This window comes from Phoca vitulina, unplaced genomic scaffold (genome assembly GCF_004348235.1).
Source record: "Phoca vitulina isolate PV1807 unplaced genomic scaffold, GSC_HSeal_1.0 scaffold17, whole genome shotgun sequence".
In the NCBI taxonomy this organism is placed as follows: Eukaryota; Metazoa; Chordata; class Mammalia; order Carnivora; family Phocidae; genus Phoca; species Phoca vitulina.
The window spans coordinates 27,030,355-27,048,316 of NW_022589720.1; the positions used below are offsets into that span (position 1 = coordinate 27,030,355).

The 17,962-nt window shown below is 46.1% G+C and overlaps 1 protein-coding gene across 2 annotated transcripts in view; it reads right to left on the reverse strand.

The window, feature by feature from the left end:
* Nucleotides 1–9,936: 9,936 nt before the first annotated feature.
* The window catches only part of AGXT2 (alanine--glyoxylate aminotransferase 2), a 35,620-nt gene continuing 27,594 nt past the window's right edge, over nucleotides 9,937–17,962 (reverse strand). For both annotated transcript variants that reach the window (XM_032415378.1, XM_032415377.1), the window contains 2 exons: nucleotides 14,363–14,461; nucleotides 9,937–10,373 (listed from right to left, as the gene is read on the reverse strand). In XM_032415378.1, coding sequence (XP_032271269.1) covers nucleotides 10,266–10,373; nucleotides 14,363–14,461 — 207 coding nt within the window. In that variant the 3' untranslated portion in view covers nucleotides 9,937–10,265. The remainder of the gene's footprint in view (nucleotides 10,374–14,362; nucleotides 14,462–17,962) is intronic.

Here is a 17,962-nt window from a genome sequence, read left to right on the forward strand (position 1 = left end):
CCTGGTCGGGGTTCCTCATACAAGCAGAACCACACAGTAGTTGTCCTTTTGTGGCTGCCTTATTTCACCTAGCATCATGTTTTCCAGGTTCATCCAGGTGGTAGCATGTGACAGGATTTCCTTCCTTTTGAAGAATGAGTACTAGTCCATCATTATGCATAGGCCACATTTTGTTTATCCATTCATCCAGAAAGCTCTTGGTTATTTCCACTTTTTGATTATTCTGAATTATGCTGCTATAAACACAATTATACAAATATCTGTTCGAATTCCTGCTTTTAATTCTTTTGGATGTATACCCAGAAGTGGATCGTGTGGTAATTTTGTGTTTCACTTTTTGGGGGGAGCTACCACACTACCACACTGCTTCCATAATGGAAAACATTCCCACCAGCAATGTACAAGGTTTCCAATTTCTACATATCCTCCCCAATGCTTGTTACTCTGTGTGTGTGTGTGTGTGTGTGTGTGTGTGTGTGTGTGTGTGTGTATGCTTGGATAATAGCCATCCTAACAGGTATAAATGGTATCTCACTGTGGTTTTGCTTTGCATTTCCCTAATGACTAGTGATGTTGAACATTTTTTTCATGTGTTTATTGGCCATTTGTATATTATCTTTGAAGAAATGGCTAGAGAAGTCCTTTGCCCATTTTTGAGCTGGGCTGTTTTGTTGAGTTGTAGGAGTTCTTGATACATTCTCAATTCCTAGTCCTTATCAGACATATGATTTGCAAACATATTACCCCATTCTTTGGGCTGTCTTTTCACTCTCTCAGTGCTTTTGATGCACAAAACTTTTAATTCAGAATAAGCCCAATTTACCTATTTTTTCTTTTGTTGCCTTATCCAAGAAATCATTGCCAAATCCAATGGCATGAAGATTTTTTTTTATGTGTTTCTTCTAGACTTTTAAAGTTTTAGCTCAATATTTAAGTCTTCAATCCATTTTGGGCTAATTTTTGTATATGTTGTAAGGAAAAGGTCCAGCTTCATTCTTTTGCATATGGGTATCCAGCTTGCCTCGCACCATTTGTTGAGAAATTATCCTTTCTCCATTGAATGGTCTTGGCACCCTTGTCAAAAATTGACCATTTACGAGAGAGTTTATTTCTGGGCTCTCTATCTTATTCTCTTGGTCTAAAAGTGTGTCTTTATGTTAGTACCACACTGTTCTGATTACTGTAGCTTCATAATCAGTTTTGAAAACAGGAAATGTGAATCCTTCAGCTTTGTCCTTCTTGTTCAAATATATTCTTTTAAAGTTGTGCATCTAGACAGCACGCATTTCTGAAAGGTATTTTCGAGAGTGGCAAAATCTGAATCTTCAGAACTTTAATACAGAAACTAAACTGTTGTTTTTTTTTACCCTTTCTTTGCTGCACTAAAAGGATTGAGTGAAAATACATCCTGCTTCCTTGTACCCAAACCCACCACCTCTCCCCACAATCCTTCTGGATGAGTTAGACAAGTAAGGGAGGAATTAATTCTGGGTGTAAGATTCTACTTAAAGAAGTTACAAAAAGAGGTGTACATGTAGGGGAAGGCAATGTTCCTGGGAAGGGGAAAAGCTCCCTGCTAAAAAGAAGATGGAGGGTAGAATATTGCTAAAAAGAAGGAAGGGGTGTTACTGGAGGGGTCTAGGAGTTGACTCCAGGGCTGTTAGCAAGGATAAAGAGGGCCCTCTAACCCAGGTTGGTGGAACGGGCTCAGGACCCCTGGAGGAGCATGGATCAAGTCCCGGTGCCAGGTCCTGGTGGGTGGTGGTGCCGAATGGAACTCGCTGGAAGAGTGGTTTTTAATGACACCTCTGCTAAAGTTCACTTACTACATTGATGTACCCCTAGTACCATCACAGGAAGAAAAAAAATCCTAAAAATATTTTATTTCTGGCATAATTTCATTCTCTCCTCCTACCTTTTGCTTTTTAAAAATTTGCTTCAAGTGGCAATCAGTGATGCCTGCAAACTGAGGCTCTGAGCTAGAGCAGAGAAAGAGTTAGATAACTGGAAAACTCTTGCATGGGTGAGGGTGAGGATGACTGGCAGGGTGGGCCATGCGACAAGGAAGGGAACAGGGCAATTACCAAGACAAAGAAGGCCCCAAGTGTACCAAGGGCCATCGCTGAAACACTCCCAACTAGCCATGAGAGCCGGGGCTGGGGCAGTTAGAGGAGGCGAGGAAGCTGTGACCAGCAGTTACGGGGGCAGCACAAACGGATGGTAGGGAGGCAAGCCAGAGTCAGAAGTTTGGTTTGGACTGGCTGGGGTGGGTGGGGAATTACCGGCACCAGGCACTTGCAGCAAGAAGGCAGCTGGATCAACCTGTGCTCCAGGGAGGAGGAGAATGCAGGAGGTACTTAGGGGAAATGTTCAAGGAGTTGCTGACAGCACGAGTCTCTAAGCCATGGGGAGGTTGCCCTGGAGGTACGTTTGGGAATCCTCAGCAGCTAGATAGTAAAAAGCCTCGCATCATGGATCATGGATGCAATCACTCAGATGAAGTATACAGAGAGGGGAAAAAAGAGCTTAAGGTAAAAATCCCTGTGGTATAACAGCATCTGGGAGCAAACTAAACAAAAACCAGTGCATAAGAAGGCAAAAGACTCAAGAGGGGGTAAGATGATGGAAGAGTGTGGAGCCATTAGGAAAAAAAAAAGTAGAGGGAGAGAATTTCTAGAAGAAGAAGGTGACCAGTAGTTTCAGCTGCCACGGAGATGCCAAGTAAGGTGAGGGCTGAAGACATTCTGTTGAACTTAGCAGTTAAGGGGGTGTATTAGTCAGGGTTTTCCAGAGAAACAGAACCAATAGAATTGGGGTCCCTCGCTGGCTCAGTTGGTAGAACATACAACTCTTGATCTTGAGGTTGTGAGTTGGAGCCTTACATTGGGTGTAGAGATTACTTAAAAGTAAAATCTTAAAAAAAAAAAAAGAACCAGTAGGGTCTAGCTAGCCAGCTAGTTAGCCATCTATTTATCTATATAGTTGTATGTATATATCTGTATAGGCTGATACACATATGTATCTATGTAAGTAGATTTTCTATATGTATATATATCTACATAGAGAGATATATATCTATATCTAGAAAGAGATTTCTTATAAGTCATTGGATCACATGATTAGGGAGGTTGGGAAGTCCCACGTCTGTCATCTGCAGGCTGAAAACCCAGAGAAGCCAGCTGTAGTTTGAAGGCCCAAGAATTCAGGAGAGGAGCTGAAGGTGCACATTCCAGTCTGGGTCTGGAGCCCTGAGAACCAGGGATGCCGGGCAGGAGGAGATTGATTTCTCAGCTCTAGTGGTCAGACAGAGACAGGGCACATCCGATTTTCCTCCACCTTTTTGTTCTAGTCAGACCCCCGGCAAACAGCGTGATGCCCACCCAGGCTGGGGAGGTCCATCTGCTTTCACAGTCCACCTATCCAAATGCTAATCTCTTTTGGAATCACCCTGATAGACACACCCAGAAATAAGGGTTAATAAGATATCTGGAAAATCTCATGGCCAGTCAAGTAGCCATATAAGAATAACCATTACAGGGGTTACAGGTGACTTTTAAAGATTTATTTATTTATTTGAGAGAGAGAGGGAGAATGAGAGAGCGAGCACGGGTTTGGAGGGGGGCAGAGGGAGAGGGAGAATCTCAAGCAGACTCTGCACTGACCATGGAGTCTGATGTGGGGCTCCATCTCACCACCCTGAGATCATGACCTGAGCCGAAACCAAGAGTCGGACACTTAACCAACTGAGCTACCCAGGCGCCTCTAGTTACTGGTGACTTTTATTTTTTTTAAAGATTTTATTTATTTATTTGAGAGAGAGAATGAGAGAGAGAGCATGAGAGGGGTAAGGGTCAGGGGGAGAAGCAGACTCCCTGCCGAGCAGGGAGCCCGATGCGGGACTCGATTCCGGGACTCCAGGATCATGACCTGAGCCGAAGGCAGTCGCTTAACCAACTGAGCCACCCAGGCGCCCTACTGGTGACTTTTAAAAGAACAGGTTTCCAGGAGCCGGAGCCAGCTTGCAGGGCCCTGAGGAAAGGTTGGAGCAGCACCCCACAATTTCTTCACGGCAACGTCACTTTTAGGAAGAGGAGATGTGCTTAAAGACTTTTTTTCTATAGGAGAGAGAAACACATTTATAGGTTGAGGGGAAGAAGGAAGAAGAACATAGAAGGGGAAAATCCAGCAGAGAATGAACAATTTATGCGGCAAGATCCTGAGAGAACATGGCGTGATTGAGGCGGAGAGAACAACGGTTTCTGTAAAATAACAACGTGCCCCTGAACGTGGCTCCCGGCTCGTGAAGGATGAGGAAGCTGTGGGTGGGGAAGCCTGCGGGCGTGGGGAGGGCGGCGCTGCGGGAGGAAGACCGGAGGGTGAGCACAGGTCCTGGGAGGGGGAGACCAGTGTGAGCACAACAGGGATGTGAACTGGGGGACCTGAGGAGAGTGTTAAGAATTGGGACACCCCCTTGGAGAAGGCAGGAGGGGTATCTGGGAGCCCTTTCAATTCTTCCTGTGGATGCTATGGTGTTCTCACAATTCATCCAGGGGCGGCTTCCTTACTTTCTAAAATAATCCCAGGGGCACCTGGCTGGCTCAGTCCGAAGAGCATGGGACTCTTGATCTCAGGATTCTGAGCTGGAGCCCTATGTTGGGTGTAGAGATCACTTAAATAAATAAATCTTAAAACAAACTAACTAACAAACAAATAAAATAATCCTAGGTACTTTTGTTACCTGAAATTCTACACTTACACAAACATTTCCAAATACTTATTTCCATATGTTACATGTTTCAGTTATATATGCCACATGTTTAAATATATATATTGTATATATTTCTAAATATATAGGTTTCTGAACACACACACACACAAGCCTCTATCAGATGGCTCCTTGTTTATTTCAGATGGGCTCATGGTTGCCTTCAGCTGTTGGTCACATTGTAGCATCTAGGGATAAAAGGCCGGCTGCACCCAGAAGAGCTGGTTCTTGCTTTTGGTGAGGTTCCCTGTGTTAGGCAGGCATATGAGGATGGAGAAGATGAGCTCACCCTGCCAGTAGCGGCAAGTCTGGTTAGGGAGATGAGTTGTATACACGGGAATAAACATTAGCCTAAGGCAGTGAGAACCAAGCACGGACCAAGGCAGTTCTGTGTCAGAAGGCAAGAGACGCCAAGGGAAGAGTTAACCTTAATTGAGTAGCTGCCAGTGTATTTTCTTATTTAATCCTCATACAGGTTCCATGAGGTTCTATTATTATTCTCTGGACAGGGGAAGCTTCAGCACAGAGAGGGGAATTTGCCGGAAAGCAATCAAGTGGAGAGAGTGCGCAGGCTCACTCCCTTGCATCGTGTTGTTCCGACTGATTAAAGGTTCGTGTTTCACGAGCTGCTGCCTGCAAGGACCCTCCCCGCCCAGTTGGTAATTAGACTGTGTTCTCGACATCTCTGTGCGCGGCGGCTCGGCATCATGGACGCTAGCATGGCACTTCCAGTTCTGCCAAACACTCCCTGCGCTGGGTTGCTGTAAAGAAACCTTTGCTTCTGTGTCTTCGCTCTTACTAAACTAGGGGGACCTTTGTTTTTGTTGAGATACTTTGTGGAGTTGTATGCTACTATACCCATTTTTAATGGGGCAAAGCTATGACCCATTTTTACGGCTTGTGCCCAGTTGGAAGGGAGCCTTCAGCTTTCATGAACCCAGAGCGATCGGCTGATGCGGGGCCCAGCAGCCTTCTACCTGCTCTGCTGAGGACGCTCTGCCATTGGCGTTCTGATGACCAACTGGCAAATGTTGTGATGTTTTTCTATTATTCTTTTGTGGTTCTTTACAAGAAAGGTAAGATTTAAGTGGGATTTAAAAGGTAGAAGAATTAAGTCCTCCCATAGTTTAGAGATACCATTTGAGGTTAGCCTGAATTATGGAGAGTCAAAAACTACACTGATATAAAAATTGGAGTTTTATAAAACAAATAAAAGCATAGTTTGGGGTGCCTGGGTGGCTCAGTTGGTTAGGCGACTGCCTTTGGCTCGGGTCATGATTCTGGAGTCCCAGGATCAAGTCCCACATTGGGCTCCCTGCTCGGCGGGGGGTCTGCTTCTCCCTCTGACCCTTCCCCTCTCATGCTCTCTGTCTCGCATTCTCTCTCTCAGATAAATAAAATCAAAAAAAAAAAAAAAAAAAAAAGCATAGTTTGTTGCTGTATTATCTCTTTATAAGTGTTATTTTACATCTCTTTATAATCGTTAATAATGGCATAGCCAAAGCTTGATGTGATTTTTTTTTTTTTTTAATTTTAATTACTCCCTCCTGAGTGGATTGGCATTTCAAGAATTTTTAAACAGCTACCGACATTTTACTGTTATATTCTAATCACATGATGAACTGTCAATATGTTCCTTGTGTGGAAAAAAGTTTACTTGAGCTGAGTGTTCATTATCTTCACTTTAGACCGTTTTAACAAGAAAGGAAATAAAAAAGAGCTTGGCAAGAATGTGGGCTCCTTGCCTTATGTAAGCTGGCTTACCTCCCACCTCCTGTGGGTAGAGCAGAAAATGGAAGGGGGAAAATGGGGGTGCGAAGCTCCTGCCCACGGCTCCAAATGGAAAGAAGTAGGAATCCATCATGTTTATAAACTCGTGAGAGAAGGGAATGACCATCCAGGCTCGAAGGCCATAATTTTTGCTCTTTCTGCTCCATGCCTCTGATGGTTTATGCATCTTAAGTCCCCAAATGCTCTTCAAGGAAGAGGAGCAGTTTCTCCTAATCAACAGGCACTCAGATAGAGCCATCAACTGTCATAGTCAGGAGATGAGGCCCAGGACCCCCTTACCCTGCAGAATTCCATTCCGGGCTTTTACTCTAGAGTGACCCCTGGAGGTGGAAGAATAACAGTGCACAGTTAGGCATACACAAGATCCTATAGGACTCAGGAAGCCACAAGGAATACGTTCTATGAATTTATATGAACAACTAAAACCCTTTAGCCCATTTCTTCCAGGAGACTATGTTCTGGCATTGGCAGGGACCTGGGCTGGAGCAGGGAAACATTTTGTTTTGCTTTTGGTTTTATTTAAATTTGTGTTTCATTGTTTCCTCTTCATGTTTTGCTAAATTCCTAAATAGTTATCATAAACTTTATTTTCAATGTTCTTTCCTTTTACTTTATTTTTAAAGAAAAGGAGTATTGAAAATGGGAAGGCTTTGAAGAAGAACAAAGAAGTGAGTCTTGGCTTCTTTTTCCAATCCTCCTAACCCCATGATTTCCACAGACAAAGAGGAGAGGAAGAACGTTCCAGGTAGAGTGAACTATAGGATCAAAGAACCGATGTGCATGGCATGGAAAGAACAGCAAGAGTAAAGCTCAAAAAGGTGGTTTGGGAGCAAATTGTGAAGGCTCTTGAATGTCATAATAGTTGGGAGTTTAGACTTCTTCCATGGACAATAGAGAACCCTCAAAGGCTTCAGGCGATGAGAGATGTGATCATATTTATTGTTTAAGTAGGTGGCTCTGGTATCAGTGTAGAGAATGGATTAGGAAAGAGTCCAGAATACCAGTTAGGAGGTAGTTTAAATAGTTTAGAAGTGAGAATGATGGCCCAAATTAAGGCAGTTTTGGTAATAAATGGGCATATAACCAATCTAGGATTGGTTAAGAAAAACTATGCTGGAGAACGTATTCATGAGATTAGTCATATGAAAGGCAAAAATATAACGGAGGAAAATAATGCCCTAAGTTGTGAGCCCGAGACAAAAAGTTACCATTAATCCAGAAGGGGTTCCTTGGAGGAGAGATATTCAGTGTGTTTTCCGTCAGATATGCTGAATATGAAATGTCCTTGTGACATCCAAATGAAGGTGTCTAGACGGCTAGAATCTTGGGGTTGGAGCTCAGAAAAAAGGGTGAGACCGAAGATGAATATTTGGAAGTCATCAGCATAGTTAGGATGGGTGAAATTCCCGAAGTAGATGAGGTTACTTAGAGGAGAGAGTATAGCATGGAAGAAAGTATGGCCCAGGACAGAACCTTGTAGTTGAGGAGTTGCCAGGAAAGAGACTGAGAAGAGCCATCTGAGATAGAAGGACCACATTGCAGAAGCCAAGGAAATAGTATTCAAAAAGGAGCAATTAACATAACAATAAAAAATAATTTTTAAAAAAGCAGTTGTTTAGAAAAAACATTCAGGAGCGCCTGGTGGCTTAATTGGTTAAGCGTCTGCCTTCAGCTCAGGTCATGATCCCAGGGTCCTGGGATGGAGTCCTGAATCTGGCTTCCTGCTCAGTGGTGAGCCTGCTTCCCTTGCTTGTTCACTCTCTCTCTCAAATAAATAAATAAAAGAAAAAGAAAAAGAAAGAACATTCAAAAGAAACATTAAGTATTGGCCATAAGGGAGTCACTGATGGCCTCTTGAGAAGGCAGTTTCCAAGGAATGAGAGGCAGGAGTGAGATCCTAGTTGTTGAGACATGGACAGGAGGCAAGGAAGGATCACTGAAGCACAAAAACTGCTCTTGGGAAGTTTTCTAGTAAAGGAAGAAGAGAAATGCAGCTTGAAGGGAAGAATTTCTATTTGCATAGTTCAAAGTGCTTTTACATTCATTAGCTTACTTGACTCCCAACACAGCTCAGGAGGTGGGAAGGGAAAGTATCAGTAAGACTGGGAACAAAATGAGGTTTAAAAAATTGGTTAGAAGGCTTACCCAAGGTCAACTAGAGCAAATAAGTGGTGTAAGAACTGAGCTTAGAATTCAGATCACTTGGCTCTCAATTCAGTGATCTTTCCACTTGTCAAAACAGAGCATTTCTAAAGTGTTCACTCTGTTTGGCAACTGGGTACTGGAGGGCATTGAGCTCCTTGCTAAAGGGGTATTGATCTTATCCAGGGTGCAATGGGGAGCAACTGAAAGGTTTCGTACAAGGGAATGCCATGTTTAAGTCAATGCCCACGGGAGACAAATTTGGCAGTGAGGTGTAGGATGCGTTAGTGGAACAGACACCCCAGGGGGTAGGCCACAAGAACATGGCATCGGACAGGACACAGCTCACATAAACATCTAACTGCATGCTGAGAAAGTTGTTTCCCTTTCAATTCTGTGGACCCTCTTCTGTTTGTGTTAAGGAGAGGGTATCAGTTTGCTAGTAGTTTTTGACACCCTTCAAATACTCTCTAGTCTCCCTTTTGAACAAGCTTCAGACTGGGAACATCGGCAAGCAATTGCGTCTTGCCAGAGCTGAATTACATTGCTTTGTGTTTATTTTATTTGTATGATTACTTTCCAGTATGACAAGAAGTACTGATTTCCCATTTATTATTATTATAGAAAGGTTACTGTCAAATACCTCTAAGTAAAACAAGTTAAATTAAGGAAAAATATTAAGTCAACTCTAAGATGGGTGGTATACACATATGGGAAAAAAACACTAGGAATGTGCATTCTAATGACTAAAGTTTGAAAAATTCTGGTCTTGGAGGCTATTGCAATAGGAGTAATGAGGGTTTAGTTCAGGGTGGGGTGATGGAAGTGGAAATCGAGTAGGAAGCTCTGACAGATATCTTAAGGGAGTTAAAAGAGAAGGGGACAGTTATGAACGTGGGGTATTTTCTGCATCATCTCTTAGGATGTTTATGCTGCAATAATAGATAATAAGCTTAAATCCAAAAGGCTGTGCAATACACAGGATTTATTATCTCATGTGACAAGAAGCTCCAAGGTAAGAATCTAGGATTGGTTAACTCAGAGGCTCATTGACATTACTAAGGACTCAGCTTCCTCCTACCTTCCAACCCCAGCAGAGAAGCTTTATCTTCATAGCCTCAAAATGGCTGACATGATTTGAGCACAACCTATGATCAGTGCAAGAAGACATGTCTTCTGGTGATGAAGAATGAAGAACAAAGAAACCTTTATTAAAGAAATTTCTTTAATAAAGAAACCTGAAGGCACCTCCACCAAAATATTTTCCTTCAGGATTCGTCGTCCCAAAATAGGTCACATGTCATGCATAAACCAATCCTGACGGGGAACTAAATGACGGTAACTAACCTAGAATAATTAGGATTTATTCTCTGAGCTAGGGATAAAGATCCTTTCCTGAAGGATGGAGTTCTCAAGATAACGGGGGCTCTGGTAACACATTTGGCTGATAGGCAGTCAACCATGTCCTATACAACTTATACTAATTATCTAATTGAATTCCTCAAGTTAACCCTTGAACATAAGTGGGAAGTTCTTGAAGCTTGTTGTTTTTTTATTTTTTTTAAATTTATTTAGCTCTTCTCTCCATGTGTTGGATTAAGGCAGACCGAAATACTTCCACTGCAAAATGAACATCTGGTTTAGTGATGCACATTGAGGGCGCGATGCGGAATGTCTGAGGAGACAAAGGAAAATAGAGCAACGGATCATCATAGAATCAAATATAACTTTGAGAAAATGCACTAAGCTAAGACTCTTAAACCTTATTTTTATGACATGTCTTCTATTTCCCTCCTGGGTTGGTCTCCTCCCTCCCCAATGCTGTACCCAGGCCATTCACCTTCTAGTCTCCTAACAATTCTGGTACCATCTGGCTCTGCGCCTCTTCCTTTTTTTGCCATCTGCTCACCTCCTGGTCCTTCCACCACCTTCACTGAGGTCTCGGGCACCTATCTACACCTCATTTCTGCGGGTACCGAGGGTGGCCTCCATGTCCGGGTTTACAACCCTACAAACTAGCTTCCTGATTGCCAAGACTCCCAGAACCTTCATCTCTGCTCCTCTGCATCCACCCTCCCCTCCCTACCCCCTCAAGGCCAGCGCCAAGAACTTCTTCTTCATTAGGAACAATCTAATTTCGGATTCCCACTACATCTGCCCTTTTCACTAACACTTCAGTCTCCTCAATCCCCCATGGGCTTCCGGACTGCCGCCCCGCTCCGCGTCTTCCTCCCACTCCCGCCCGGCCAGCCGCGTCCGGTTGCCAGTGCGCACGACTTTCCCGGCGGGCCCTCAATTCGCGCGCCCCGCACCCGCCGCCGCCGCCTGCGGGGGCCGCGCCGGGGCTGAAGCGCACCGCCCACCCCACCGTGGCCTGCGGGAAGGGTCGGAGAACGTCCCGCCGCCGGGCAGACGGACAGACGGACACCACTACTGTTTCAGCCGCTCCAACTTCTGCTGGTCCTAAGTTTCTCTTGTCCTCGTCCTTCCCGGTTGGAAACTTTACCCTCCCTCTCAGTTTGCTCCCCCAGCTCCCACGCCTCTCCCTCCGTGCCACAGACGACCTTCCCCCTGCGGCTCAGAAGCTGTCAGGCAAGATCTTTCTAGAAACTCGTGTGCTCCCACCTCCAGTCTTACATCCCCGCCTGGAGGTGAGGAGGACCAGGCGTCTATCCTATGGAAGTGAGCCCTGGGCCCTGGAGCCGCGCCTCCGGTTCCCTCCGGGAAGCATCCCCTCCTCTCGAGCGTCCCCTCCTCTCGGGCGTCCCCAGCTTCTCGGACCCCCCCCCCCCCCCCCGAACCAACCCCACTTACCCCCCCCCCACCCAAAACCCAACCCACCCCAGATAAAAAGCTGTCGGCCCCACGCCCCCCACGCCCCCCTTGCAGCCACTATACAAACGCGATTGTCTCCTTTTACCCAAACTGACTCAAAAGAGGGGTTGGTGCTTGTTGGCCTTTACTGTTCACTGTGCCCACGTCTGGTCTCTTCACACCCCGCCCCACCGCAGCCGGGGAGGCCTCGGCCTCCAGCAGCCTCCGGGCGCCTCTCTGGCTTCAGCCGCCTGGGAGCTGCTCGGTGGGGAGCCCGGTGGGGGGCATTTTTCAGCCCTCACCGTCCCGGCTGGGACGCCGCCTGGGGCGCCTGGGTCCCTCCCTCCCCTTGAACTTGGCCCCCTCGAGCCTCCGGGGCTTGCTAACTCCTCGCACCTCTGGGCGCTTGTCTGTCCTCTGTCTGGGCGCCTTGCCTCCCGCGGGTAAAGGCGGGTGCGGCGCAGGTGCGGGGCCGGCTCTGCGGCGTCTGCCGTGGCGACTCCCTTCCCCTCCCCGGAGACGTCCTCCTCTCACCGCTGGGAGGCTGACGACTCCAAAAATCGTGACTTGGCCCCGGTTCTCTCCTCTGAGCTACCGACTTGTCTGCAGGAACAGATGTCCATAACCCCCTCCGACGGCGCATGTGCACAGCGGCGCTCGTCCTGGCCATCTCTCAACCAAGTTACACAGGAGGCTTGCTCCCCGACTCTGCCTCGTGCTTCGCATCCCAGTCGGCGCACTTCACCCTTCTGGAATCGTTCCCTGAATGTGCCCTTAATCCCGCTACTGCGGAGACAGCTCAAACAGCACCACGGGCCACCCCCCTCCCGTTCACTGCCCCCAGTCTTGGCCCCTCAGGCTTATTCTCCCCAGAGCACAGACTCAGAAATCAGACTGCCTGAGCTTGGGTCCTGGTTCTGCCACTTACTAGCTGTGTGACTTGGGTAACTTACTTAACCTCTCTGTGCCTCTTTTGCTTCATCTGTAAAATTAGAACAATAATAGTATCTATTTCATAGGCTTGTTGAGAGCATTAAATGAGTCAATGCAAAATGTGTATAACAGTGCCTGACAAGCATTAAGGGTTTGTATTATTACCACTCAGCGCCTCAAGCCTTATGCTTCAGCCACACAGCTGAGCTTGTAGCTCTCTGCAGTCGGCCAGGTCTCTGCACACGCTCTGAGTGTTTATCTCATTGTGTAAGGCTCAGCCTAGCTAGGAAGTCTGGGCTAGGAGTCCCTTCTCTTTCCTCCTGTGATATCCCTTTTTATAGCTGTAGACGAGCTTGCTACATTGTATTCTAATTTGCTGTTTTTTTTTTTTAACGATTTTATTTATTTATTTGACAGAGAGAGACAGTGAGAGAGGGAACACAAGCAGGGGGAGTGGGAGAGGGAACACAAGCAGGGGGAGTGGGAGAGGGAGAAGCAGGCTTCCCGCCGAGCAGGGAGCCTGATGCGGGGCTCGATCCCAGGACCTGGGATCATGACCTGAGCCGAAGGCAGACGCTTAACAACTGAGCCACCCAGGCGCCCCTAATTTGCTATATGTCTGTCTTTCCTGCCAGCTCCGGGAAGGGAGGGACTGGATCTTAGTTATCATTGTAACGTTAGTTCTAGCATAGCAACAGCTTCTTAGCACATGTTTTCCAGATAACTAAGAAATAACTAAGCAAGTAAACAACTGTTTCATGTTTTTATAAGTTACAGGATTTTTAATCATTAATTTGTACAGAAAAATACCTGTGACCGGGACTAGAAAAAACTCAGAGAGAATGTCCCAGCCAAAGTGCTCATTCTGGTTTTGTTTGAGGTGGTTTGATTTGGGCTGGGAGAGCTGTAAGCCTATTTCTTAACAGGGTGAGGGGAAGTTGAGGAAAAGTTACAGATACAAGGGAACACAGTGATGTCCCCTTGAACAAAGCTGGAGAATGTCAGGAGTCAAGGGCACAGGTCCACGATCTAAATCTGAATAGGAGAGACACTTCCTGAAGTGAATCTTCAGGAAAGGAAGTAAGAAACGGATGTGGGGGCAGATGAGTTTACATAGAGATCTTATTTAAGAGCTTCTGTGTTCTCTGAGAAGTAGGAGGCCAGAGTGTTCACTCAACTAGAATGCAGGGCAGGAATGGAGCAGGGAAACCGGGAAGAAGGACGAACATGACAAAGGACAAGGACAAATTAGGGGAGGAGCAGAAGCTTCACTACATCTTCCCTGTCTGCCCTGGAGCCACTTCAGGGTGAGGGTCCTGCTGGTGTGAGAGATTGGGGAGGAGGCTTTCCTAGCAGCTGCAGCACGGGCCCAGAGCTCAGGGCCGCACCAGGACCACCCCTGCCTGGGGCTATTCCTGGCCTTTCCCGAAAGGAGCCGGCAGAGCCGGACTCCGCATGGGTGAAGGGCCCTGGGAGTGGCTGATTCTGAGTTCTCATTAGGGACCCAGCCAGGGCGGTCTCCCACCTCTCCTGCAGGGTCCCCTGGGCCTGCCAGCACTGTTAGGTTCCTCCCGACTAGAATTGCTTTCACGGGGTTAGAACGAATTCATACATGAGAGAAATTAGTCATTGCATGGTTGTGATGACTCTACTGTGACCTGTACCGTAAATCCTCTGGTAGGTGTGCACATCTCTTGTAATGCCTAGGTAGACGGTCCTCCTAGAGCGGCGGTAACGAAACCATTTGCACACAGCGCCCCCTGGTGGTCGTCAGGCCTCACGGCACCTTTTCCATGAAAAGACCTGAGCATTATGCCTAGAGGAAGTGGGGCTGGGTCAGGAAGAAAAGAGACCAGCTCTGGGACGTCAGGGAGACGCCTACCTAAAGGGATAGGGAAAGACCGGCCTTTCTCTTACCTGAGCAAAAATACCGCCTTTGCCAATTAGAAGCCCCATGCGTTTGCAGTCCTCATGGATTTCATTGACTTCTTCCTGGGGAAGGGGCTGGCTGCTCACCTGCAAATACATTTAAAATATATTTTCTATTTGGGTTTGAATTGTTACGGACGTTATTTCCAAGAGAGGAAAAAAAAGCAACTCGAGCCATCAATGCTCTTCTCTCCCTCTCAATCTCTCTCCTCGCTGTAACTGAATACAGCTATTAGAAAAATACATCTGTTAATTGCTGGATGGAATTTTTTGGGGGTGGTGTTATTAAAAGTATTTGTTTTTATCCCAATTCATCCCAAATTCCTGAAGAAAAAATGAAGTTGAATGCAGGTAGCCAGTGAATCTTGGCTCTGCTAATGGCTATCCTGGGAATTTGGTTCTTTCCTAGCCAAATTTGGAGTCGGCTTTATTGATGTGGTAATTCTCAACTGTTCACTTTGTTTTGCTCATGTAAAGGACTCATTTCAAAGTCCAGGAAATGGCTCCAAAGTTACAAAGATCCAGGCTTTCCCTGGGCCACAGCAGGGCCCGGGCAGCTGGGTGGGGCCTACTGTCCTCATCTCCCTGGCTTGTGGAATTTGCTCTTTCTCCCCCAAGACTTAATCCTCCAGGGTTAGGAAAGGTAAGCACTTGGGGGGGGTGGGGGAGGCTGAGGCTGTTTCAGGTTACCAGGCATCTGAGTTTGGTCTCTCCCTGGGGGGTCCAGAATGCCCCTACCCCTTTGGTGGCACTGGCTGGGGGCCGGTGCCCTTTCTGTGTGTCTCCTGTCTTCCGAGCCTGAGTACAGACACCTCCCTCTGACTTAGTCATTTCAAGTCTGACTGTGGGTCTGCATGACCTGGAGGCATTTCCAAACTACAGACATTTGGGGTTCAGGCTTGGCCTATGGAATGAGAAGACCTGGGGCAGGCTGCGGCATCTGGATTGGTAAGATGCCTGGCAGGTACCCGCGTGGGAGTTATTGCTGTGATCCTGTCTTGAGCGCCATCTCTCTTCTGTGGCACGGCTGCGGTGAGCATCAGCATGGGTCTGGCTCTCTGGTTTCACATGCATAAGGCATGATCCTGGCTCCTGGGCCGGCCCCTGCCATCCTTGTGAGGCACAGGAAGACTCCCTCCAGGGGTCCCAGCTTTGTTCTTCTCGGGGCTTCCTACCCACCCTCCCTCTAGGCTTCAGTATCCATCCCCCGTCCCCCCCCACCCACCCAACCCTTCATTCCCGCTGAAGTCTCAGTGTCCCAGCACAGAGTAAGACTGGACCTCCCGGGGATGTTCGCATTTTTGTCTGTCTTAAAGCTTCGAGATAAGGAAAATAATATTCAGACTTTCACACTGTTAGATAACAAGGACTTGGGATGGGGGACCAGACCAGGATCTTCTCACTGATCCTAAAATGTCATCGTGCATTCCTGCTTGCCCCTGACGTTCTCATCGAGTAGACAGAGAAGACTAATACATGACAAAATAATTGAGGTAACCTGTGAGAGCTGTCAAGTGGTCAAATACAGGGTGGGAATAGTGAGGCGTCAGAGGGCACTCAGCACCCTCTGGAAAGGTTTTCCTGGGGGAAGTTGAGTTGGTGGGGCCTTGCTGGGCAGTTAGGGTCTGAACAGGTGGAGTTTGGCCTCACTCTGGACTGGGCCAGCACCGTTCCTGTTCCCTTGCCCATTTTATCATCCCCTGGCCTCAACTGCTGTGACTAATTGAACATCTTGTATGCATTCCACAGAGAAAAGCAGGGCTGAAAACTCTGAGGCACAGCCCCGGGACCACTGCTCAGGCCCTGTGCTCAAGCCTGTGTCCCAGCTGCTTGATAATCGAGTGGGCATGTTCCTAACCGACCTCTTGGTGGGTGTGTAATGTCTCTTCAGGTTTACCTTTTTTTTGGCTCCCCCCTTCCGTAAATCTGCATTTAAATAAAAGTAATCCATGTTTATTGAGAAAAAGGCCTTAAACTGAAATGGAGGTGCATAAAGTAAAATGGAAAGTTTCCTCTCCCCCAATCTTACTCCTCGGTTCACCTCCTGTTGATAATTTCATGTGAACCAGACACTTTTTCTATGTGTGCAAATACATCTATATGCATATTTAGAAAAATGAGTCATACTTTATAAGGTTTTCTAATTTGCTTTTAACAATTTACAATATATCTTTGACATCTTTCCATGTCATTGTATTGGGACCTCATCTTCTTAAAGGTTACCTGATATTTCAGAGTTTATTGGTAATTTGTTTGATCATTTATTGTTGGACATTTATGTTGTTTCCAATTTTTTTATGATTATAAACAATGCCACAAATATCCCTGCTCATCTATAACTTTCAAACTTCTATGAGTATTTGTTTCAGACATATTTCTAGAAGTTGAATTGCTAGGTCAAGATGCATACATTTAAGATGTTGATAGATATAGGCAAATTGTTGTCTAAAGGACTATACCAATATATGTCCTCACCAACAGCAAATGGGAGTTTCAATTCTGGGTTATGGTGGACAGTGTTATACCCAAGTTCTGAGCTGTTGTAATTATGTGAACATGGTCTGAATTGTTGCAGGGACCTGAACTCAGTCAACACACACTTTTAAAGTACTTACCATCTGCATGATTCCTGGCCTCAAAACTGTATAACTTATTTAGGAAAGTAAGATACTTCTGCATGAAAACCGAATCAACAAATACATGGTTTTGAAAGATCTGTTCAAAGGAGCTTTTTAGGGAGTGGGTGCTAGAGGGATTCTCTGAGGCCTGGAGCCCCTGTGTAGGGGAGAAACAAACAAGCTTTAGGGTGTGAGTTGGATCTAGAAAAGGGTTAGGATTTCCACAGGTAGATACAGACAGGAGAGTACTGTGGTCCATGGTTGGGGAAAAGTTTGAGTGGCATTGGATGTAGGGAAGTGAATGGCATTGAGTGGACTTTGAATGGAACTAAGGAATCGGTGAGCTGGGATGTAAAGCTGGGTGGTCTGCCTTCAGAGCCCATGTTTAACACTACCAAATGGCAGAACTCATTCGATAGATACAATTTGATAGCCTGTTTTATTTTTTCCATCACACAGTTTGCACACCTTTTCTGTCAAACATATAAATACGCCATTGTGGGATGGATGTACCATAATTTAGCTTGTACTGTATCATTGGCCATGTGGGAGGATGCTGATGTTTAATCATGACAGATGAAGTCCTGATGAACAATTTGTTCATGTGTCTCTAAGCATGCAGAAGCTGGGTTTGGAACAGTGGGAAAGAGAGGAACCACTCCTCTCTCATTGGGTTTTCCTCTGTGGAGTCTGGACTTTGAAGCGTAGATATCTTTGGGGGAACTCCTGGGTTGGGGACTAGGATGGACTCTTCTGAGCCTTAAAACACCCTTGATTGGGCCACAAGCTGAAGATAAGTATTTGTGGCTTGTGAGCCAGAGGGCCTAGTCTCATCTTACTCTTATTTTGCTGTTGTCTTCCCTTAGCTTTAAAATCTTGTTTAAACATTCCAGCTTTGTATGGACTCTGCTGTGTGGCGTTAACGGAAGAGTCTTACATCCATGGTCTGGTCTGAGTCTTAAAATAATTG